Below are 19431 nucleotides of genomic sequence, written 5' to 3' on the forward strand. Positions count from 1 at the left end.
TAATTGTTTTGTTTTGTTTGGCAATTACTCACTTTATTATCACTGGAGTAATATAACTTCAGAGTAAACATATAAGTAGTGGTAGTATGGTGTAGAGAGGAGCTTGTCACCTTTGCCAAACCATTTAACACAATGGGAGATCGCAGATATACCCCAGGGATTACCTCAGTGTCACTGCTCAACAGAGGCACAGCAAAATAATGGGTATAGTTCCCCATACTAAAGGGGTGGCGTAAGCCACAAAACTATGGGCTAGGCTTGTAAATGCCCTCGGGCAGATAGCCTAGTATGAACCTATGAACCTATGAACCTATGTATTTGTTTTCTACAGGCTTTTTCTCTCCATGCCTGCCAAACTATTAGCCTATCCTTATCAGTCTTGAGCCCATATGTTCCCTTTAAATGGCTACCACCAGGAGCCAGCTGTAGAAGCTATCATACAGGCAGTGTTGGTGATCCTCTGTACCGTTCGGCATCCCAGCAATGAGGGTATTTCTAATAATGCCTTAATCTCACCCTAGGAGACTGATGTGAACGTGCACAGTATAAGGGCTAAAGTCACTGGCTTGGGATCACCAAGCCCATCTTCCCACTCTTGGCCACTCGTGCACCACATAAGAGAATGCTTTGGTGGTGGCGATCAGCCAAACAAAATGACCCTTTCCTTCACCATGATAAGTGAGCCAGTGCTGTCTGCTCACTGTCATACTCCTCTGCCTGGCTACAGTAGTGCCTATGCCATTGTTTAAACTTGGGTCATAGTCACGGCTTTATCTCTTTATAGTGCAGAGTCAAGAATATATTTTTTTTAAAATATGCACATGCTTCAGTGTTTTCGATGTTAGACTCAACCTCTTCAGCAGCCAACCAAATGAAGTTTTTTTCCTCTGTTTTCAGCATGCTAAAAGCTGATATTTTAGGAGTCAGCTATTTGCCACAGTGCCATTTAAAGTCACTCGCCCATACGTCTGATTATTCGGCCACACTGTCATTCTGCACATTGACAATGATTGAACAACAGTGGTTTTATTTCCAAGAATGATTGTGCAACTAAAACTACAGTACATGCCTCTGATATTCTCACTGACCCTTCCGCACCATTAACAGTACACTATTTTTTACTTTAGGTTGCACAGGTAAAAAAAATCTTAGGACTCTACCACTCTACCAGGCAGGTATGACCCTAGCCCTGAGTAGCATCCTGCCATCACCCAGAATGATACCACAGTACAAGGACAAAATGATTGACTTCAACAATTGGCTAAGCTTCTAGTGTCATTCTAAAGGGATCCAGTATCTATCTGCCTGGGATGACATGATCGACAAACCACGATCCTTTGCCAGAGATGGCCTGCACCTGTTGCCCTTGGGATTCCGGATACTGGCTAAGGCTCTTGCCACCCCTGTAGTGCCTTTTTTAGGCAAGATTCAAATGACAAATTCACCACTGTAACAGGTACAAGCAAGCAAAATCTGAGGGTAATGCTACTTAATGCTAGAAGTCTAAACCTCAAAATGCACTCACTCGATGCACTCCTTAAAATGGAGAACATCGACATCTGTGCAGTGACAGAGACCTGGTTCAAGGCTCCAGAGAGCACCCATGCATTACCAGGCTATAATTCATACTACAACTTTTGGCCACCTAACCTGGACCGAAGCACTAAAGGCAGAGGCGTGACCATATTCATTAACAATATCCACACCTCCAAGCTAGTTGATCAGCATAATGCATCTGAGATTATCCAAGTGCAACTAACTATGGGCAGGACTGCAATGCAAATTGTAGCTTGCTGCAGATCCCCCACCATGCCCCAGGATTCCCACTCCTCATTTCTTGATACACTGGAAAATATTAGGGTACAACCTAACACCCTAACAATGGACGATTTCAACTGCCCCACCATTAACTGGGAAAACTACTCATGTACCAACTTTTGTGCTCAACGTTTTCTGGAATTCATAAAGTCCAATGCCTTGGATCAACTTATCCACACCCCCACCAGGAGCACAGGCGCAGCAATATCCTAGACCTGGTCATTACCAACATGGGCAACCAGTGTTCCACACCAGAGGTCAATTCCTCGTTGGTCAGATCCGACCACAAGCAAATCACCCTAGACATCCACATCCCACCCCCACCCCCCATTAGGGAAACCACTGTAAAAAAAGTTTCTCCAAAGCCAACTTCACACTTCTTAAGACAGAAATGGCAAACTTCACGACACCCATGCTGATGGGCAATAGAGATACGACTGCTGAATCCTATACAATTGCACTTTATAAGCACTAACACGAGTGCATGGATTGTGCAATCCCTAACAGAACCAAGATGCTATCCTCCAAAAAAAGGAAGCCAATATGGTGGTCTCCTGCTATAAACAAACTCTACAACAGAAGAAAGAAACTGTTGCAAAAAAGAGTGAAATCCCATGATTGGAGGGACTACGTGGTCAGCCTCAGTAAGAGGCTGAGATCCCTTATAAAATGCTCCAAAGCTAGTTATCAAAACAAAATTGCCACTGATTCTAAAGACAACCACAAAACATTCTATAGCTATGTCAAGAATCTCAATAGCAACACTAAGATCTGCTCTGAGTTACAGCACAATGGTACTAAATATACAGAACCAACTGATATTGCCAACATCCTGGCAGATAGGTTCAGTGCTAAGTTTACCCCTCTTTCATCCCCTAAAGGGCCCATCTCTATACTGGAAGAATGCAAAGTACCTGTAATCATGGCTGCACAGGTAAAAAACACACTCTACAAAGCCAAGAACACAACATCCATGGGACCTGACAACATCCCAGGCTGCGTTCTACATGAACTACAGAACGAACTGGCACCCCACCTAAGTACCATGTTCAATCATAGCCTCACCTCAGGCTTTGTGCCCACTGAATGGCGCACAGCAATGGTTATCCCACTCCACAAAGCGGGAGCCACCATGGACCCCGGGAACTACCACCCCATTAGCCTGACGAGCCTGGTCTGCAAGGCTATGGAGCATATCATCATGGAACTTATAAACAATGACACTGGTAATCTCCAAACTCTGGACCCTACCCAGTTTGGTTTGTAAAAGGCAGATCATGTCTTTTAACCTGACAGACTTCTTTGAAGCGGTCACCAAAGCCATAGATGAGGGTAAGATGGTTCACACAGCCTATCTAGATCTCGCCAAGGCTTTCGACACCATCCCCCACTCTGGAATTATAGACAAACTCACTAAACTAGGTATAAATCCCTATGTCACAAGATGGGTTGCCAAATGGCTCACTGACAGAACCCACACTGTGAAAGTAGCAGACTCTAAATCCAACTTCAGACCAGTGACAAGTGGAGCACCACAGGGTTCAGTCCTAGGTCCTCTCCTGTTTGGTATCTACTTCTCTGAAGTACAGACTAACAAAGGTCTCTGGCTAACAAAGTTTGCAGATGACTGCAAACTAGGAGCCATAATCAAAACTCCTAACGATGTGGACATCCTAAAAAAGGGCCTCACTGAGACAGATGCCTGGTGTCAAAGCCATGGCCTCAAGCTCAATGCCAAAAAGTGCATTGTCATCCCTTTTGGTAAAAATTCTGTACCTATGAACTACCACATAGGCGGTAGTCTACTTAACACTAAAAGTGTGATAACAGACTTTGGGACACAGGTGGACAGTAGTCTCTCCTTTGATAATCACATTGCCACAGTAGTCAGGAAATCCTTCTACGTGGCACACCTCATCACAAAAGGTTTCTCATCCAGGAAAAAAGAGGTCATTGTTCCCCTCTACTAATCACTCATTAGACCCATTATAGAGTACAACGCCCCTTTTGGTATGTACCTGACAAGACATCTACAACAACTGGAAAGGCCACAGAAATATCTCACAAAGAGAATTACTGACCTCAAACAGATGCCCTACACCGACCATCTGAAAAAACTCCATCTTTACTCTGTCACATATCGCCTACTCAGAGGCAATCTCTGCCTAACTACAAAGCTATGTCAAACCCAGAGCTGTTGGACATGCTCCACGTAAAGAAATCCAAATCCCTCCAAGCTACACACTCTAGGGACCTAAACCTTGTCACTACAATAAAAAGAAAATGCGGGAGGGATAGATTCCTGTCTCAGAGACTTCCCATACTCTGGAACAGACTACCTATCTATATCAAACAAAGCTCCTCATTAGCACTCTTCAAGAAAAATCTTGATGACTGGATGGGAAATAGGAAATTCACCCTGGGGATCACATCTGTGGCTCTGTTTGACAGGGACACAGGAAAATAATTTTCTTGGGTGGCAAAAGCCAGGGTACTGTTTGGCTAGGCTTATATAGCCCTAGGGCCGATAGCCTAGTACCTACCTATGAACACATGAATGAATCTTAGTGGGTCTGTCCGCCTTTTCACTCTCTTTCTTCTTCTTACTTTCTTGGTGCATCTTTTGTACAAAGACTTATTATCTCAAATGACTCTTTGAACCCTGTCTCTATATCCCTCACTGAGCCAATCAGAAGATTTTTAACATATCCTTAAGACATCTAGTTGTTCTGATATATATGAGTAGTATAGCCCAAGCTTAGCTCCTAAACCCTTTAAAATTCTGCATGCCTTAATCCTTGAGCATTGGTTGCTCTTTTGTCACTGTACTACATGGAAAAGAAAGTGGATTCAGTCCAATCTCAACTTGAGGTGGTTAGTAGTATTTAATATTGTAATACTGCTATTAACAGTACTTTTCTGCTTAAGTTGTGTTTTTTTAAATACCTATTTTGTGACTGATTTTTTTTTTTTATTTATTAATGTTTTACTTGGTTCATTAGCTGTTGCCAGTGTACCTTTTTGCAGCATTTATGTCATATTATTTCTGATATAGGCTAAGGACAAAAGTCATAGTCTAAGGACGAAGGTCTTTAATATCTGTTAGAAAATAAGTAACATCTTTCCCTGAAGAGAGTACTTTCTGCTTGTTTTTCATTTTGTGTTGCAGCTTGAAAATATTAGCATGTTCATTTCAGTATATCTTGTTTGATCACCTCAAAGATCCTTGCAAATTTAAAATATGTTCTTATTAAAGAAGCTATAACAATGCACAAAGTTATAATATAAAGTACATTAAAGATTTTGACAACAACCTTGTCTATCATCATTTGTCCATTTGAGCTTTTTTTCTCACTTAAGCAAACCTCATAAAAAATCAGATCCAAATGTAGAAGAATCCTGTGTTCCATTGGGCTATTTTCAATTAATAAAAGCTATACAATTGTCATAGTAGTGCAGACCTTAGCTTGACATGAATTTGTCAGTGATCTATAGTTAAAAGCATTCTTCTTTGCAGACAGTGAGCAAAGCATTAAGAGAGCACAAATAAGCAAGAGGCCTAAAGTGATGACAGGAAACTTGACAAATTTGGAAAACTTGCTAATGTTTGGTATTTGATAATTTTACTTACATATTACCTGCAGTAGTGGTGCTGCGGCAGTGTTGTCACCTCACAGCAAGACGTTGTCCCATTCGATTCTCAGCTAGAGCGTCTTCTGTGTGGAGGCATGCGTGAATGGGCGTGCCTTCGTTGAAGGTTGTGCATCAGGGCTGGTAACACGGCACGTAAAAATCCACTACCAAACATTAGAGGACCGGAGTTCTGCTGTGGCGACCCCTAACCGAAAGACACAACAACTTACATATTACACATTTGTTAAATGCATCCATTCCAAAGAAGTGTGTCTTAAAAATACACAGCATTGAGACTGGGTACTAACATTAGCAAGAACTAAAAAGAATATGGGGTTAGTTGTATCAGAGGACCTAAAGAAAAAGAGGGGGGTTATATAAAATGACAGTGGAATATACAAGCAGCACAAAGAGAACCACTGAGGAAAAAATAATTATTTATCTGTTTGAGTGGAAATTTGGTGATGCTGTCATCCTTTCTAGGTTTTTTTGCAGACCCCCCCCCCTCAGTATCTATCAGTAGAGGCAGGATGTATGCATTTGAGTAGGGGGCAGTTAAAATGGGTCAGGATCTATGCCAAAAGTAATGAAGATAATGGGACTGAGTGAAGAAGGAAGGCATTAAAGAAATCTGACTGTAGAACACATGCAACAAAAATGGAACACATCCTGAAGACAGGAGCTGCTCATCTCAGGAAGGATATATAGGCATATTTTTTCCTTATAGATAATTATGGGGTGTAAAGAACAACCTTCCAAATAAAAATTTCAAATTCCTAATATATATATATAGTGTGTGTGTGTGTGTGTGTGTGTGTGTGTGTGTGTGTGTGTATGTGTGTGTGTGTCTGCATAAATATGTGTATGCATATGTATGTGTCCGTTTGTATACATATATATATATATATATATATATATATATATATATATATATATATATATGGGTTTAGGACTATTGCACGAAGTTGCAATAGTTAAACCCAACATCACCAAACAAATTTTAATGAAAGCGCTTTTACCAAAAAAGCTCTTTCGTTAAAAGGTGTAAAAAAAAAAGAAAAGAAAAAAGCATTTATGCATGGGGGCTGTGCCCCCCCCTGCACCCCTCATACCCCCCTGCTTTAACATTCTCACTGCAAGACTGCACTACAGTGGGGAAAAGGGAATCTTCCCTTCTCTGCACTGTGGTACGGCTTCCACAACAGCATACTTACATGAAAATGCTGCTTCTGTGAACAGCATTTTCACGTAAGTATGTTCGGCCATGAGTGCTTCGGGAAAAAGTGTGTCGGGGATTAGTACGGAACCCATATATATATATATATATATATATATATCTAGAGAGAGAGAGAGAGATTCTTTTTGTACACTAAATGCATTTCTGTAGAAATGACTAGAGATGGCTTCTCTGTCGATCCAGGTATCCACTCTTTTACATCCCTCCAAAACATTAATATAGAACTGATCTGAAATGCATTTTTGCTGAGGACTTTTTCCTGTATTTTACTATTTTCTTTTACTTGGGGTAGCATCTATTGCAAATGCCATTCAGTGTGAGTTAGCTGATATGCCTGGATAATAGTGAAACACAGACAGAATCTACACAGCTGTCTCCAGAGCTATCATACATTGCATGTTACAGTTGTTTCCACCCTAGATGCTACAGATTTTGTATCCTTAAGCCTACCTTAATAGTCATTTGACCAGATGAGATACCTGTTTTATTTCTGCTAACCCAATAAATAATGCTGCTGTTTGACCTTTCCTTCATGTCTAAATGCTTTGCCAATATACACTACTCGATCAACATTTAACACCTAGCATACGGCAAGACCACTACCCCATTATGTACAGGATACCTTCGTCTTTATGGCCATTTTCAACCAATCATATTTATGAATGTCAAACAATTGCACCATGTCACACATATGCAAAATGTTTCTTATTAAAAGATAATGTTTGCATTTTTACCTTTCTTGCGAACTACATCCTCCGTTTCAGGCTTCCGGCTCACAGAGACGACTTTCATGAGCAGGTGATTGCCTCCCTGACGAATCAGGTTCACCACCTGCTTGTGACCCACTTTCACCACATTCACACCATTCACCTACAAAAAAAGGAAGATAAGAAAGAACACTGTTAATTGCTTCACATAATAAAAACTTGCACTCATTACAGTTTGGTGTCTCCTTACTTTTTACATGTAAGTGAGTACTACAAGTTTGTTTCCAAAGGTGACTCTTAAGCAGATTGATTGGTGTAGGAATACCTCCTTGCTGTTGCCAAATATTTTATAGCAGGGTGTTCATTGTTTATTGAAAGGTACATAAAATAAGTATATGCCTTTGACAATCCACCTACAGATCAATGGAATTAATTAATTGTCACAGAGTTCTATATAAAATAACAATGACTGATTTAACTGATTCAGCTCTGTTTGGTAACTTCTCAGAAATGGATTATGTTGAGAACCATAGGACTGACTGTTTGAATGACTGATAGATTGCTTGGTTGATTTAAGCTTGTTAGCCGAGTAAGTAAATTGGAGCAAAGATTATTTTCAGCCATGACCTGGACAATGATGCAGTAGCAACTTTTCAAAACAATGTTTACAGTTTACTTTCTGCATTACTTTTTAAAACCACTGTTTACATCTAGGTTACATTATAACCAATTGTATCATTCTGGCTATATTATAACTAACTCTTCCACCCATAATTTACATTAACTTTGCATACTACTAATGTCACATTCAGTCCTATAGCATAGGTATGTAAGTCACTGCATTACATACAAGGATACTAGCAATATGTATTTGCATATTTACACTGGTTGTGTGAATGTCACCATGGTTTCACATTGCTAGACATAGTATCATTTTAATTCAATAGCTTAGAAACCAAATTTTGTGAATCTAACCTTTTCTCCAACTACAGTTATACTTACATTTATTAGACTGGTGTATTTCAAGGGCTTTAAAGAGATAATTAGTTTGCTAGTTGTTTGTATTTTATCTTGTAGAGTATTTTATGTAACAGGTGCAGTTTTGTATACGACTCTTTCTGTTGCTGCCATATTATATGGAGGTCTTTGTAGTTGTAGGTTGTCTTAAATCTGTTGTAGTGGACATTATGGTGTCCCACACCATTCACATCCCCCATTCTGCCCTGCCAAATCTGGTCATGTATTGGTCTGCACCACTTTTGGCCAGTAAGTGCATGCCTTGTATCTGTGTGTGTACGTGTGGAGGGGGTTGCATTAGCACATTATTCACAGGCCTTGTGAACTTCTCTAGGTGCTGCCTCCCACAGGTGGCCATATTCCCAACTGTATACTTGCTCAGAAAACATGTAATCTAATGGATGTGTGTACTTGTCTACATCATGTAGGTATTACTGTCAACATCCTACCTCCACTGCATTGACCTGCATATCACATGCAGATACCATTTGCCCTCTATTTATGGTATCATGACCCTACAAGTACATATAGTCATGGCAATTATTCAGTCTGTGTATGCTACAGTATACCTTGCAATACCATATGGTCACTATATTCCCTCCCACAGGCATGTGCAGTTTTGTGATGTGGCCATGTGGTGGCCCTGCATGTGCCATGTGTGAATGCCTGAGTATCTTTGTGCCTATATATCTTCACATGTTTGTGTGTTGTACTACTCATGTGGTGGCCCTGCTTATGCCATGTGTGAATGCCTGAGTATCTTTGTGCCTATATATCTTCACATGTTTGTGTGTTGTACCACTCATGTGGTGGCCCTGCTTGTGCCATGTGTGAATGCCTGAGTATCTTTGTGCCTATATATCTTCAGATGTTTGTGTGTTGTACTACTCATATGGTGGCCCTGCTTGTGCCATGTGTGAATGCCTGAGTATCTTTGTACCTGCACATCTTCACATGTTTGTGTATTGTACTGCCCTCACTGTGTGTGCCATATCTGAGGTGGATCACCCATATGTTGATCACCTTTACTTATGTCCCACTTTCACAAACACTGACCCTCCACCTCAGGCAATACAAAAGAGAAAGCGCTGCATTATCATCCCAGTTCTCCTTCATTCTGGCTGTAATAGTCCATGTCCGCAGCACTTTCACAGTTGTTCCAATAAATTATGTTCCTATGTCCCAGAGCAGTCTTGTACAAGATGGTAGTGTTATTTTATATAGCATTAACATGGGCCATGTATGAGGTCAGATAGTGCCAATGTCTGTGAATTGTTCAGGCTGCACACTGAGTTACACCCACCTAGCAGTTCAAGCTGTGCATGTACTATTTGGCAGGAAGCATGTGATATCATTGCACATCCCCAAGTCAAAGGGGGCCATTTACCACCTCAGCACTGTGCATCAGTACAGTCTCTGCTATATGATTCAGTAATGTGTGCATACATACTCAGGTGTTTACCATTTTGCACCTCGAACATACCTGCTAAGGTGCCATGGGTATGTTCTGCAACGAAAAATGCAGGTCTCCTGCATGGTGCGCAATGAAAGGCATGCTGTCCTTATTCTATTGGAGGGAACTTTAATCTGCACCTGATGTCTAATTCAGCCTGGCATGGGTGCTATCTGATGCCATGGGCATCATTTGAACAAGGGAAGATTGCAGATATTATTATGATGATCTGAGGTGGTGGTCCCTGACCTATATTTACAATAGAAAACAGATGTTCAGGAGATGCAGCCAGAGATGTACTGTAAATTTTTTGGGGGGACATTTATCTCTTACTTATGCACTTTCCACCTATGCTTAGCAGTGCTTCTTTGACATTGCATCTGATGAGAAGCTTCATTTACATATGGGTGGTTGTTACAGAAGGCAGAAGCATTTCTTCACGTTGGGGTGTGTATATCTTATTTAGCCTTCCAGTGTACAGCTGAAATGCTGTTCATGTCATATGTGTACGCTTTATCATCTTCTTCCATTGTATTTGATATATGTAGATCTATTTCAGGCAGAGGATGTGGGGTAGCCTCATTCACCTTTCTCTCCACCAACCATTGCAGCTGCTGGTGGGCCACCACAACTGCCTGTGTTTGCCTCTCAGCAGGAAAGCAGAGGCTGTATGGTAGAGTTGACATGAGCTGTTCCATGGTGTCATAATTTATTTTGCCTTTCTGGAAGTAGATACAGGCTTTTTTTTTTCTGAAGCCAGATATGTGTGTGTGTGTGTGTGTGTGTGTGTGTGTGTGTGTGTGTGTGTGTGTGTGTGTGTGTGTGTGTGTGTGTGTGTCTGTGTCTGTGTCACCTGTGATGACACAGCAACAGGCGCACAAGCAGGTTGCTGCTGAGGTGCACGTGCTGCTGGACAGCTGCATCAACAACACAAAGTGCATTCTGGAGCAACTTGATGAGTAGCTTGACCTGCAGAATCTGGCAAATGGACCATCAGAGAACAACCAGTCCATGACATCAGCCACCCAGGTGTCTTATGCCTGGTGTTGCTGTACGCTGGGACATGCTGGCAGATGGCCATGCCAGTAACCCACCCTATCCCTGTCATGGGTTACTCCACACTTCTGTGTCATTGCACATACCTTGTTTTTTTCCCAGCCCTATCTATCATGAATCAGCTACCATCTGTCTGTATGTATCCTTCCAATGTTCAACCTGCTATTTGTCTGTGGCTGTGCTCCATATTTGTCTGTTTGCATCCACTACTTGGCCTTCACTATCTAAACCATCTGAAGCCATCCTTCATTACTTTTCCCTTTTTACATTCTCTTTTAAAAATGAAAATGGGATCTATTCCTACAATATATATATATTATTTAATTGTCTTTGTTTACAGGGAAGGCCCAAATGGGTAATACTCATTTTCAGTGGAGGCCCAGGGAAAAAGCTCCATTTGCTTACATTGCATTACACTAAGTTCCAGTTAAACACAGAGTAGTAGAGTAGTTACATTTTAATTTACATTTATACACAAACAATAGTTACATTTATACATTCTAAGATTTTACAGAGGTGGAAGTATCACACACACACACACACACACACACACACACACACACACACACACACACACACACACACATGCCCTCCTTTTCCACAACCGTCTGTTCCTTTCTGCTTATCCCTGTGTTTTCCCTTTGCTGTCCACCCATTTTCTTTCCCATTTATATGAGTAGGTTGGCCACGTTTGTGTGCACACTCACCTTGCTGTTCCTACTGTACATTGTGCAGTGCTGTGATATGTTGCCCTATCTGAGGACATCCGCCACTGTTTAGTGCTGGCTGTAGCAGTATTACCTGGAGCCATGCGTACTGCTTTGGGTGCCGTGGGGTGGCTTTCATATGATGTCATGTATGTTGCACCTCCACATTGTGGTAAGACTGCTCCTGTGATACTGCACCACTGTGCCACCCACCCATTTAGTGTGTAACACCACCAGTCTGGTTTATTATGTAGTTTCCCACTGGGTATGCTGCTACCTGTTACGTCTTTAGTCACCTTTCAGTTGCTTCATGCAGTGATCCTCCCTTGGTTTTACTGCTACACCGGTGTGATCCACACTTCTATAAATCCCAGCCTATAGTTGATATACCCATGTCCTGCAGCACTCCTGGATTTGATTCCCACATCCTCCATTTCCCAAATGTGTGACAATGTTCCTGGGTTGATCCTGAAATGGATCTACTTCTGATATGGCTATTCCCTGCATCTGTCCTGGTTTAGATTCAAACAGATTCCATTTGCCTACTTTGTGACCCTTAACAAGTCACTTAACCAGATGGTTTACCCAGACAGAGTCTAAAATGGTCCATGTGGATCAGTGGTTTATCCTTGATAACACTTTATTGTCATGTTTATTATTATTACTATTATTAATCATCATTAGTATTATTCTCTGCTGATGTACTATAACTGTATTGTGATTGAAAAGGGATCCTAGTGGTCCAATTCCCCTTCCTGTGAAATAAATAAACAAAAGCTACCGTTGTCTTTAGTTTTCCTTATCGTTTTTTTCTAAAGTTACCCGCCACCTGTACTATTGCTATTACCTTTCATCCTTTTCCTTTATTCTCACTTTCTAACTGAATTATTTTCCATTCTCAGCACTAAATTAAAGCTGCCTTGATTCTGACTCTTACTCTAATATTGTAATATCCTTTTCTTCTTGTGTATTAGCCCTATTGAGTATGTTTGTGACACCAGAAGAAATGCATACTTTCCCTTCTAGACATTCTGCAATGTCAAATATTCATGAATTATAGAAGAAAACAGTCTCCCAGTGACTCCTGTGGTTATCCCTCTTAAAAATTATTTCATCTAAGTGAACTCAATTTGTTATAATCCTATATTCTTTTATCTGGCCGGTGTTTTTTTTTTTTTTATTTTATCGCCCTCCGACTTTTTGTTTAGTGCTACATCAGATGCTTTGCTAAAGTCGAAAGTGTAACTGGGTGTGTCTACTGCCCTCATCTTATCTACTATCCTGATTACATGTGCTGACATATTTTATTATAATAGCATTTCTAAGTTGAAATTTTGACTAGTTATTGTCACAGTATTTCCATAAACATTGAATATGTGTGATGGTTTAAGTGGACATCTTATAACTAAAATATTGTGTTATGAGAACATTTTGAAATGGTTTATTTATTTTTTTATTAACATTTGTTTACTGGGAAAGTCTGACTGGGACAGAGCCCATTTCGGTGGAGGCCTGGGGAAAAACATTCCAGATGCATGTCTTTGGAATATGGGAAGAAACCGTTGCACCCAGACGAAACCTACATGAATGCAGGGAGGACATGCAGACTGTGCACAGAAGGCACCCCAGCCTTGAATTGAACTGCAGAACATCTTGCTGTGAGGTGACAATGCTAACCACTGCACCACTGCACTGCTCGCCCATTTAGTGTGCATCTACAGAGATTTTGCAGATTATAACTGCAATCCTAAGATTAGCAAGAGTGTTAGAGCAAGAAAGTCTGCGTTTGCAACATCTTGGAGTATTCCCCCATTGAAGATACAATTATCTCAGCACTGGGATATATACAAATCAGGTTGTGGATGCACAATCCACTATGTCAAAGGGTGGAGGGGAGTGAAGCCCCCCTACAGCCTTAATAATGTTACAGAGAGATCTGCTACATTTAAATGCACATAGCAGTTTATTTATGAAGCGGCAGGACTCATAACAAGGAGTGTCTTTATTTCTGAAATGGATCTGGGTTTTATATCCTTCTGTACAGTTTTTAGGGCTTGACTGAATGAAGAATAGTCAGTGTTATGAAAACAGTGGAATTTAACTTCAGCCTGTAGTAATGTTGCAGGGAACTACAGCATCCCTTTTAATGTCACTAGACCAGAAGAACAGATTGGGCATTGACAAGTGACTGAACATTGCTAAGTGTATATCACACTATTAAATGCTGAAACACCATTTCTCAATACCATTATTTGACTAAAAGAGGGAGGGAGCTAATTCCTTTCATTGACATTTGGCATAGGTCAACTGGCATATGGTTTTAAAAATACTCCAAAATTATGGTTGATGGAGGAAGAAGTGGCTTTATTATATATTATTAACTGCAAGTCCAAGGCTTATAAATGTCCAGTGGGGTCATTAGCCTAGTGACCGCCTTTGATGATATGAACTGCTGTAAGTGCAAGTCAAAAACAGAGCTTGCTGATTCACATTACAATCATTGCTCTATCAACTATTCTCACAGAGGGGGACATTCACTCTGCAACAATTACATTCCAGGGTTTACTAACTTTGTGATCATTTTTGAAAAGGTTAAGGGACACCAAATCCAAAGTATCTGTTGCTCTTTGAAGTTTGCTAATAACTTTATCAAAAAGGATTAGGATTAGTTATTTGATCATAGCCAACTTGTTTTGTTACAAGACTTGGATACCAAGAAATTCACCTCAAGAGCATAGTTTAAGAGAAGAAATTGGGCATCCATGTCAAGAACAGATAATAAGATGGTTATGACTGGTGAAACCTGGTCTTAATTCTTTGTAGTGCATGGATTTTGCCTCCTCCATGTAATAACAGCTGCGGAAAGAAAAGTATAGACATGCAAAGTGTTTTACCAGCTTTCAAACACAATGACAGCTGGTAAAACACTTAGCACTGCCAAGCAGACACCAGAGAGAAACAAAGTGGCCCAGTGGCTTTAAAAATTGTTAGATACTTTGTTCTGCCACAGATTTTGTTTATATAAGTGTGGCAGAGTGAAATATGTAACAGTTTTTAAAGCCATTGTACTTTTTTCACTGTTCTTTGTTATCTGGAACTGTCTGCTCTTAATCCTTAGTGTGAGACCTGATCTTAACAGTACTTAGAAGTACTTAATAGAAGCTCGAAAGGAGTTGGAGCTTGCATTTTTCTTGTTTATGGAGCATAATCACGACATTTTGTGCAGTACAAATCTATGCTATTAGCAAAATGAAGTTTAGATCACACTCAGATTTAGCATTATACATTTTCCAACTACTCAAAGGCAGAAATAAACTTATTGATCAAGAAGGCAATGTCTTAACTTAGTATTAACTGCAATGGCTGCATATAGTCTAGCTTAAAAAAATAAATTTGGAGATATAGAACTACATCCAAAACACGGTGACTATTGGAGATAGGGGAATGACTTGTTATAGTGCCACTAGAGACATTCCAAATAAATCATCTTTGAACTCAAGGCAACAATAGACATTCCAAATTTAAAAAAATCATTTTATAGCACTTATTTGTGTTTGGCCAAATCCTCTTTATGGGTGTGAGGCAGCCATCAGGTAAATAAATAAATGTTCTACTACCTTAATGGAGACATGATCAGATCTGTTACCTAACAAAGTACACTGGGTAGTCTTTAATTTGGACTTGTTTTTCCCACAGGAGTAAAACATTCATGCAGTGCTGAGGTCTTGATGATTAGAATGTTAGAACCTTTCAAAACACCACCAGTTTAAAGAAGGGTCCCAAGGCTTAGCTTGACTGTGCAAACTAACCATCATTAGTGTGTGTAAAGTTTACAATTATAAACTACAATGAGTAAGAAATTTCTCAAATTGTATTCCTAGTAAGAATTCTAATGCTTCAGACTGGTTAAGAAGGGACATAATGTATGAACTTTTTTGTGACATTGCTAAAGCTAAGAGATTTAACAGCAAAACGATACAGTTAATGTCTAGTGCTGAGTGGATTCTGGCACTAACAGTGTCTAATAATTTAATATAAAGTTGATTTTTCTTTGATCCTATAGAGAGCTCTTTACTGCTGCATAAGTGTTAAGCTTACCCCTTCTCCCCTGCCTCTACATTAAATAAATGCAGGTATTGTGAATCTCAGTTATACAATATAATACATTGTGGCTGGCATCCCCTAAACCTGGCAATTGAGCAATCAAATGCTACAGGATGCTGCATTATCAAATTGTTTGATTTTCTTCCTCACTGTGCATTGCATTTCTTCTGCCACAGCAACACAGATGAATATTTGGCATTTATAAATGGGAAGGGCAGAGTCTGCATTTCTCACTCATTCATACATTAACTTTTTGGCAATCTGCATCTATGCAACCTGTTTGAGATCAAGTAGAACAGCTGTCTATGTAAACACTGTGGTGTACATCTGACATTAGTGCCAGTCTACTGCGTCAGCTCCTCCGAACTGCTAGTTGTCAAGCTTTTAAACAAAGTAGCAGTATACAAATGCTCTCTGCTACTATTGTCTGTATTGATCAGAATATGCATTGTCTGTAATCAGTGGCAGTCACAATAATTTAACATCCTGTTTCCTTTACAGAAAGCCTTAATTGTCCTTAAACTGTTAACTTTATTTTTCCTGCTATTTAGTTTGAACCAAACTGACTCAATATATTGCATTACAGCATCACTGCAAAACTCATTTTAACTGCCAAGTGTGTGGTACAGACTGGACAAGTGTATTCTTCATTCATGTTGTGGCCACAAAGGTCCCCAGGATGCCATCTTCGGGTGCCTTTGGCTAACAAGTCTGAAGAGCAGTCAATGTCACTGGCAGACCAGTCTAGGATTTGATGCAATGTTCATTTTGAAAATCTGCTCATACTCTGTCCATATAAAGAACGAACATTTGGTCACGTCTTACCAGCAGCAAAAGCTCCAAGCAGTTCCAGAAATGGCAGCAGGCTCAACAAACTCATTTTAAAAGCAGGGGACACAGAATGCAGTCCTGGAACTATTTATCTTGCTCATGGAAAATTAATGCAGAAGACATAATAGCAACTCCTGATAAATGCACCCCAGACATTAGACTTGGGTTGCCCAATGTATATAGCAGCAAACAGTCTTATGACCTGGATGTGTGACTAGGAGAACATGACTTTGATATATTTGCTTTATAATGTTTTGGCTTAATCAAGCATATCTCTTCTCAGCAGATATACTACACATATACAGTAGCTATTAGATGGACATAGCTACTGAAACAGTCAGTGGTGGATTCATACCCTTAGCTGTAAAACATTTTCTGTGTGCCATGCCTGGGGAAGAAGACCCAATGTCCAAGACATGTCTCAAAATCAAAGCATCTGCATGTTGCCTACCACCCCTCAACAAAAGTTAATACATATGGAAAATTAACAATAAACTTTTCAGTATTTTAAAATAGGAGAAAGTGCTACAAATCATAGGAGGCTCCACTATAAAGTAAAAGGAGATGGGCACTTTGCATAATATCCAGTTATCTCTCAGGTTTAGACATTATGCAAGGTGTAAATGAGCACACTACATCCAAACATAAATCCAGAAAATTCACTACTCTGGAACTGTTATCAGCAATAAACCTGACGGAAAAATGATTCCTATAAACAGGCAGTAGATTTGCAGTGAGTGAATTCTATTACCTTCAACATGTCAAAAAAAAAAAATATTCAACCATCACTATGGTTTCCAGAATAGAAATTACAAAGACCAGTACCTTTCACTTAGCAGCTGTCAAATGATGCTTCATAAAATGGATGTTGTAAAAGCAGTTCCACCATAAGATGATATTTTTCCACTTGGCAACCAAAAACTGAACAAGATCAGAAGCAGATAATACCTGAAGTAAAGCAGTGAATTAGACTCACAGATATAAACTGGTGGGTCTTCGAGGCTGTGACAGGTCTGCAAGGCTGACCAGGACCTGCTTCAGAAACACTCCATATAGCCTTGCAAAAAAAGCTGATAAGCATATGTAAAGTATGCATCTTACATAGCAATTAAGCTGCCGTCCTAGCCAGTCCTAAGGGCTTTGGGAGTAGATAAACAACTTGCTGGGAGAACAAAGAATGGCCTGAAATGAAACTGAGAGTAAGCACTCATCTAGCCACTGATGCGCCTCCTACAGCAGGCAGTCTATTAGAAGAGGTCTGCACTGTCTCCTACATATTCAATCTGATCTGATCCTGCACTTCCTAGCAGCTGATTCTCTGACCATCCTTCTTTTCTCTTCACATCATTAACTTCTAAGCAGGTTGTATCTGTCCTCACTGGCCTGCCACTTGTGAGGAGTTTTGGTCTCAAACAATTCATAGGAATCATAGAAAGTTCAAGGCTATTGAGTCTTGTGACCACTTTACCTTGCTACTTTCCACACTGGACTGTACCTCCCCTCTCAAGGAGGGTTAAACCAGTCAAGCCTGGGGTGAATTTATGAATATCCATTCAATTATTTAGGTCCTGCTTGAAGGAAGATATAACATCACACTTCTTTACCTGCAGGAAGAGTCTATTACAGAGGTGAGGGAGATGATGAGTAAGAAATGTATCACTCTATCTTGTTTTTTTTTATATGTTGAAGCAGGTTTAGATGACTTGTCTTGGAATTTTTGGGACTGTTTGAGTTATGAAGGTACTAGAGATCTTGGACTACTGGGACACCGATTGCTCGAAAGGATGGGTCCTCTGAGTAATCTATGACACATGAGGGACAGTGCTTCTAGTCTTTTCAATTATCTTAGGAATTTTTAAACCTGAGGTCATCTTTGTTAGGAACTTGTGGGTTCTTTGCTATTGTTTGATATTTTTGGTGAGGTACATCCAAAAGGGGGGTTTATATTCTACAATTTGTGTGATCAGTGCTGAACACAAGAGGACAATAACCTCCTGTGATCTGGATGATATTTGCTTGGTGATCAGCTACTCCAAACAAAATGATTTCCTGATAACTATTGCTACCCAATGAAGTGACACCCCAACTCCATATTTAAAAATGGGAAACCAGAGTTGTGGATGGATGGATGAATGGAAGTATAAAAAAGAGATATTTATCAACCCAGGTATCCAACTACATTTTCAATCTGAAGTGCAATACTGTCAATGTTATGTGCTGAAGGAATGCTTTTTTCTTGCCAAATGTGACACTGTTGCATTTATATAACATTTAACTTAAACCCATTTCCAATACACCAGTTATTTATAACTGTAAGTTCCTGTTGGGGGCTTTTGTGTCACGGAGAGGTTTGACAGTGACTCCCAGTTTGCAGTCATCTGTGAGCTTGATTGATTGTAGGTCTAGTTTTTAGGCTGTAGATCAGGGAAGTAAATACTGAACAAAAGTGATCCCAGCAAGATACCACTTACCACCTTCATGTTTACTGATGCTGCCCTGACTACCTGCATTGTGTGGGTTTTACAGTTTGGCCAATTTGCTGTGCATTTTACCTTATGGAGGTCTATTTCTAAAGAACAATGTGATTAGTTTATTAATTATGATATAATGGGGGATGATGTCATATGCCTTGGACAAATCAAGATAGGCTGTGTGTACAATGTGCCCACTGTCAACAGGTTCTGTCATTTCTGAAGACGTTTACCAGGTTCATTATACAGAATCTACCTTTAACAAAGTGAAATTGTTGCAGATTTATCATGATGAGATTTTTAATGTCAATGTTAATCAAGTCTGTTAAAATGTGTTCTATGGCCTTACAAATGAGACTTGACAGGCTGATGGGCCTATAGTTACTAGGGTTGGTAG

At 40.0% G+C, this 19431-nt stretch overlaps 1 protein-coding gene across 5 annotated transcripts in view; it reads right to left on the reverse strand.

The window, feature by feature from the left end:
- Nucleotides 1-19431, reverse strand: part of SHANK3 (SH3 and multiple ankyrin repeat domains 3) — a 7266504-nt gene that overhangs the window by 926566 nt on the left and 6320507 nt on the right. For all 5 annotated transcript variants that reach the window (XM_044088609.1, XM_044088608.1, XM_044088610.1 and 2 more), the window contains one exon: nucleotides 7423-7558. In XM_044088609.1, coding sequence (XP_043944544.1) covers nucleotides 7423-7558 — 136 coding nt within the window. The remainder of the gene's footprint in view (nucleotides 1-7422; nucleotides 7559-19431) is intronic.

Source organism: Protopterus annectens, chromosome 11.part0, assembly GCF_019279795.1.
Source record: "Protopterus annectens isolate FY-2018-M chromosome 11.part0, PAN1.0, whole genome shotgun sequence".
Lineage (NCBI taxonomy): Eukaryota > Metazoa > Chordata > Ceratodontiformes > Protopteridae > Protopterus > Protopterus annectens.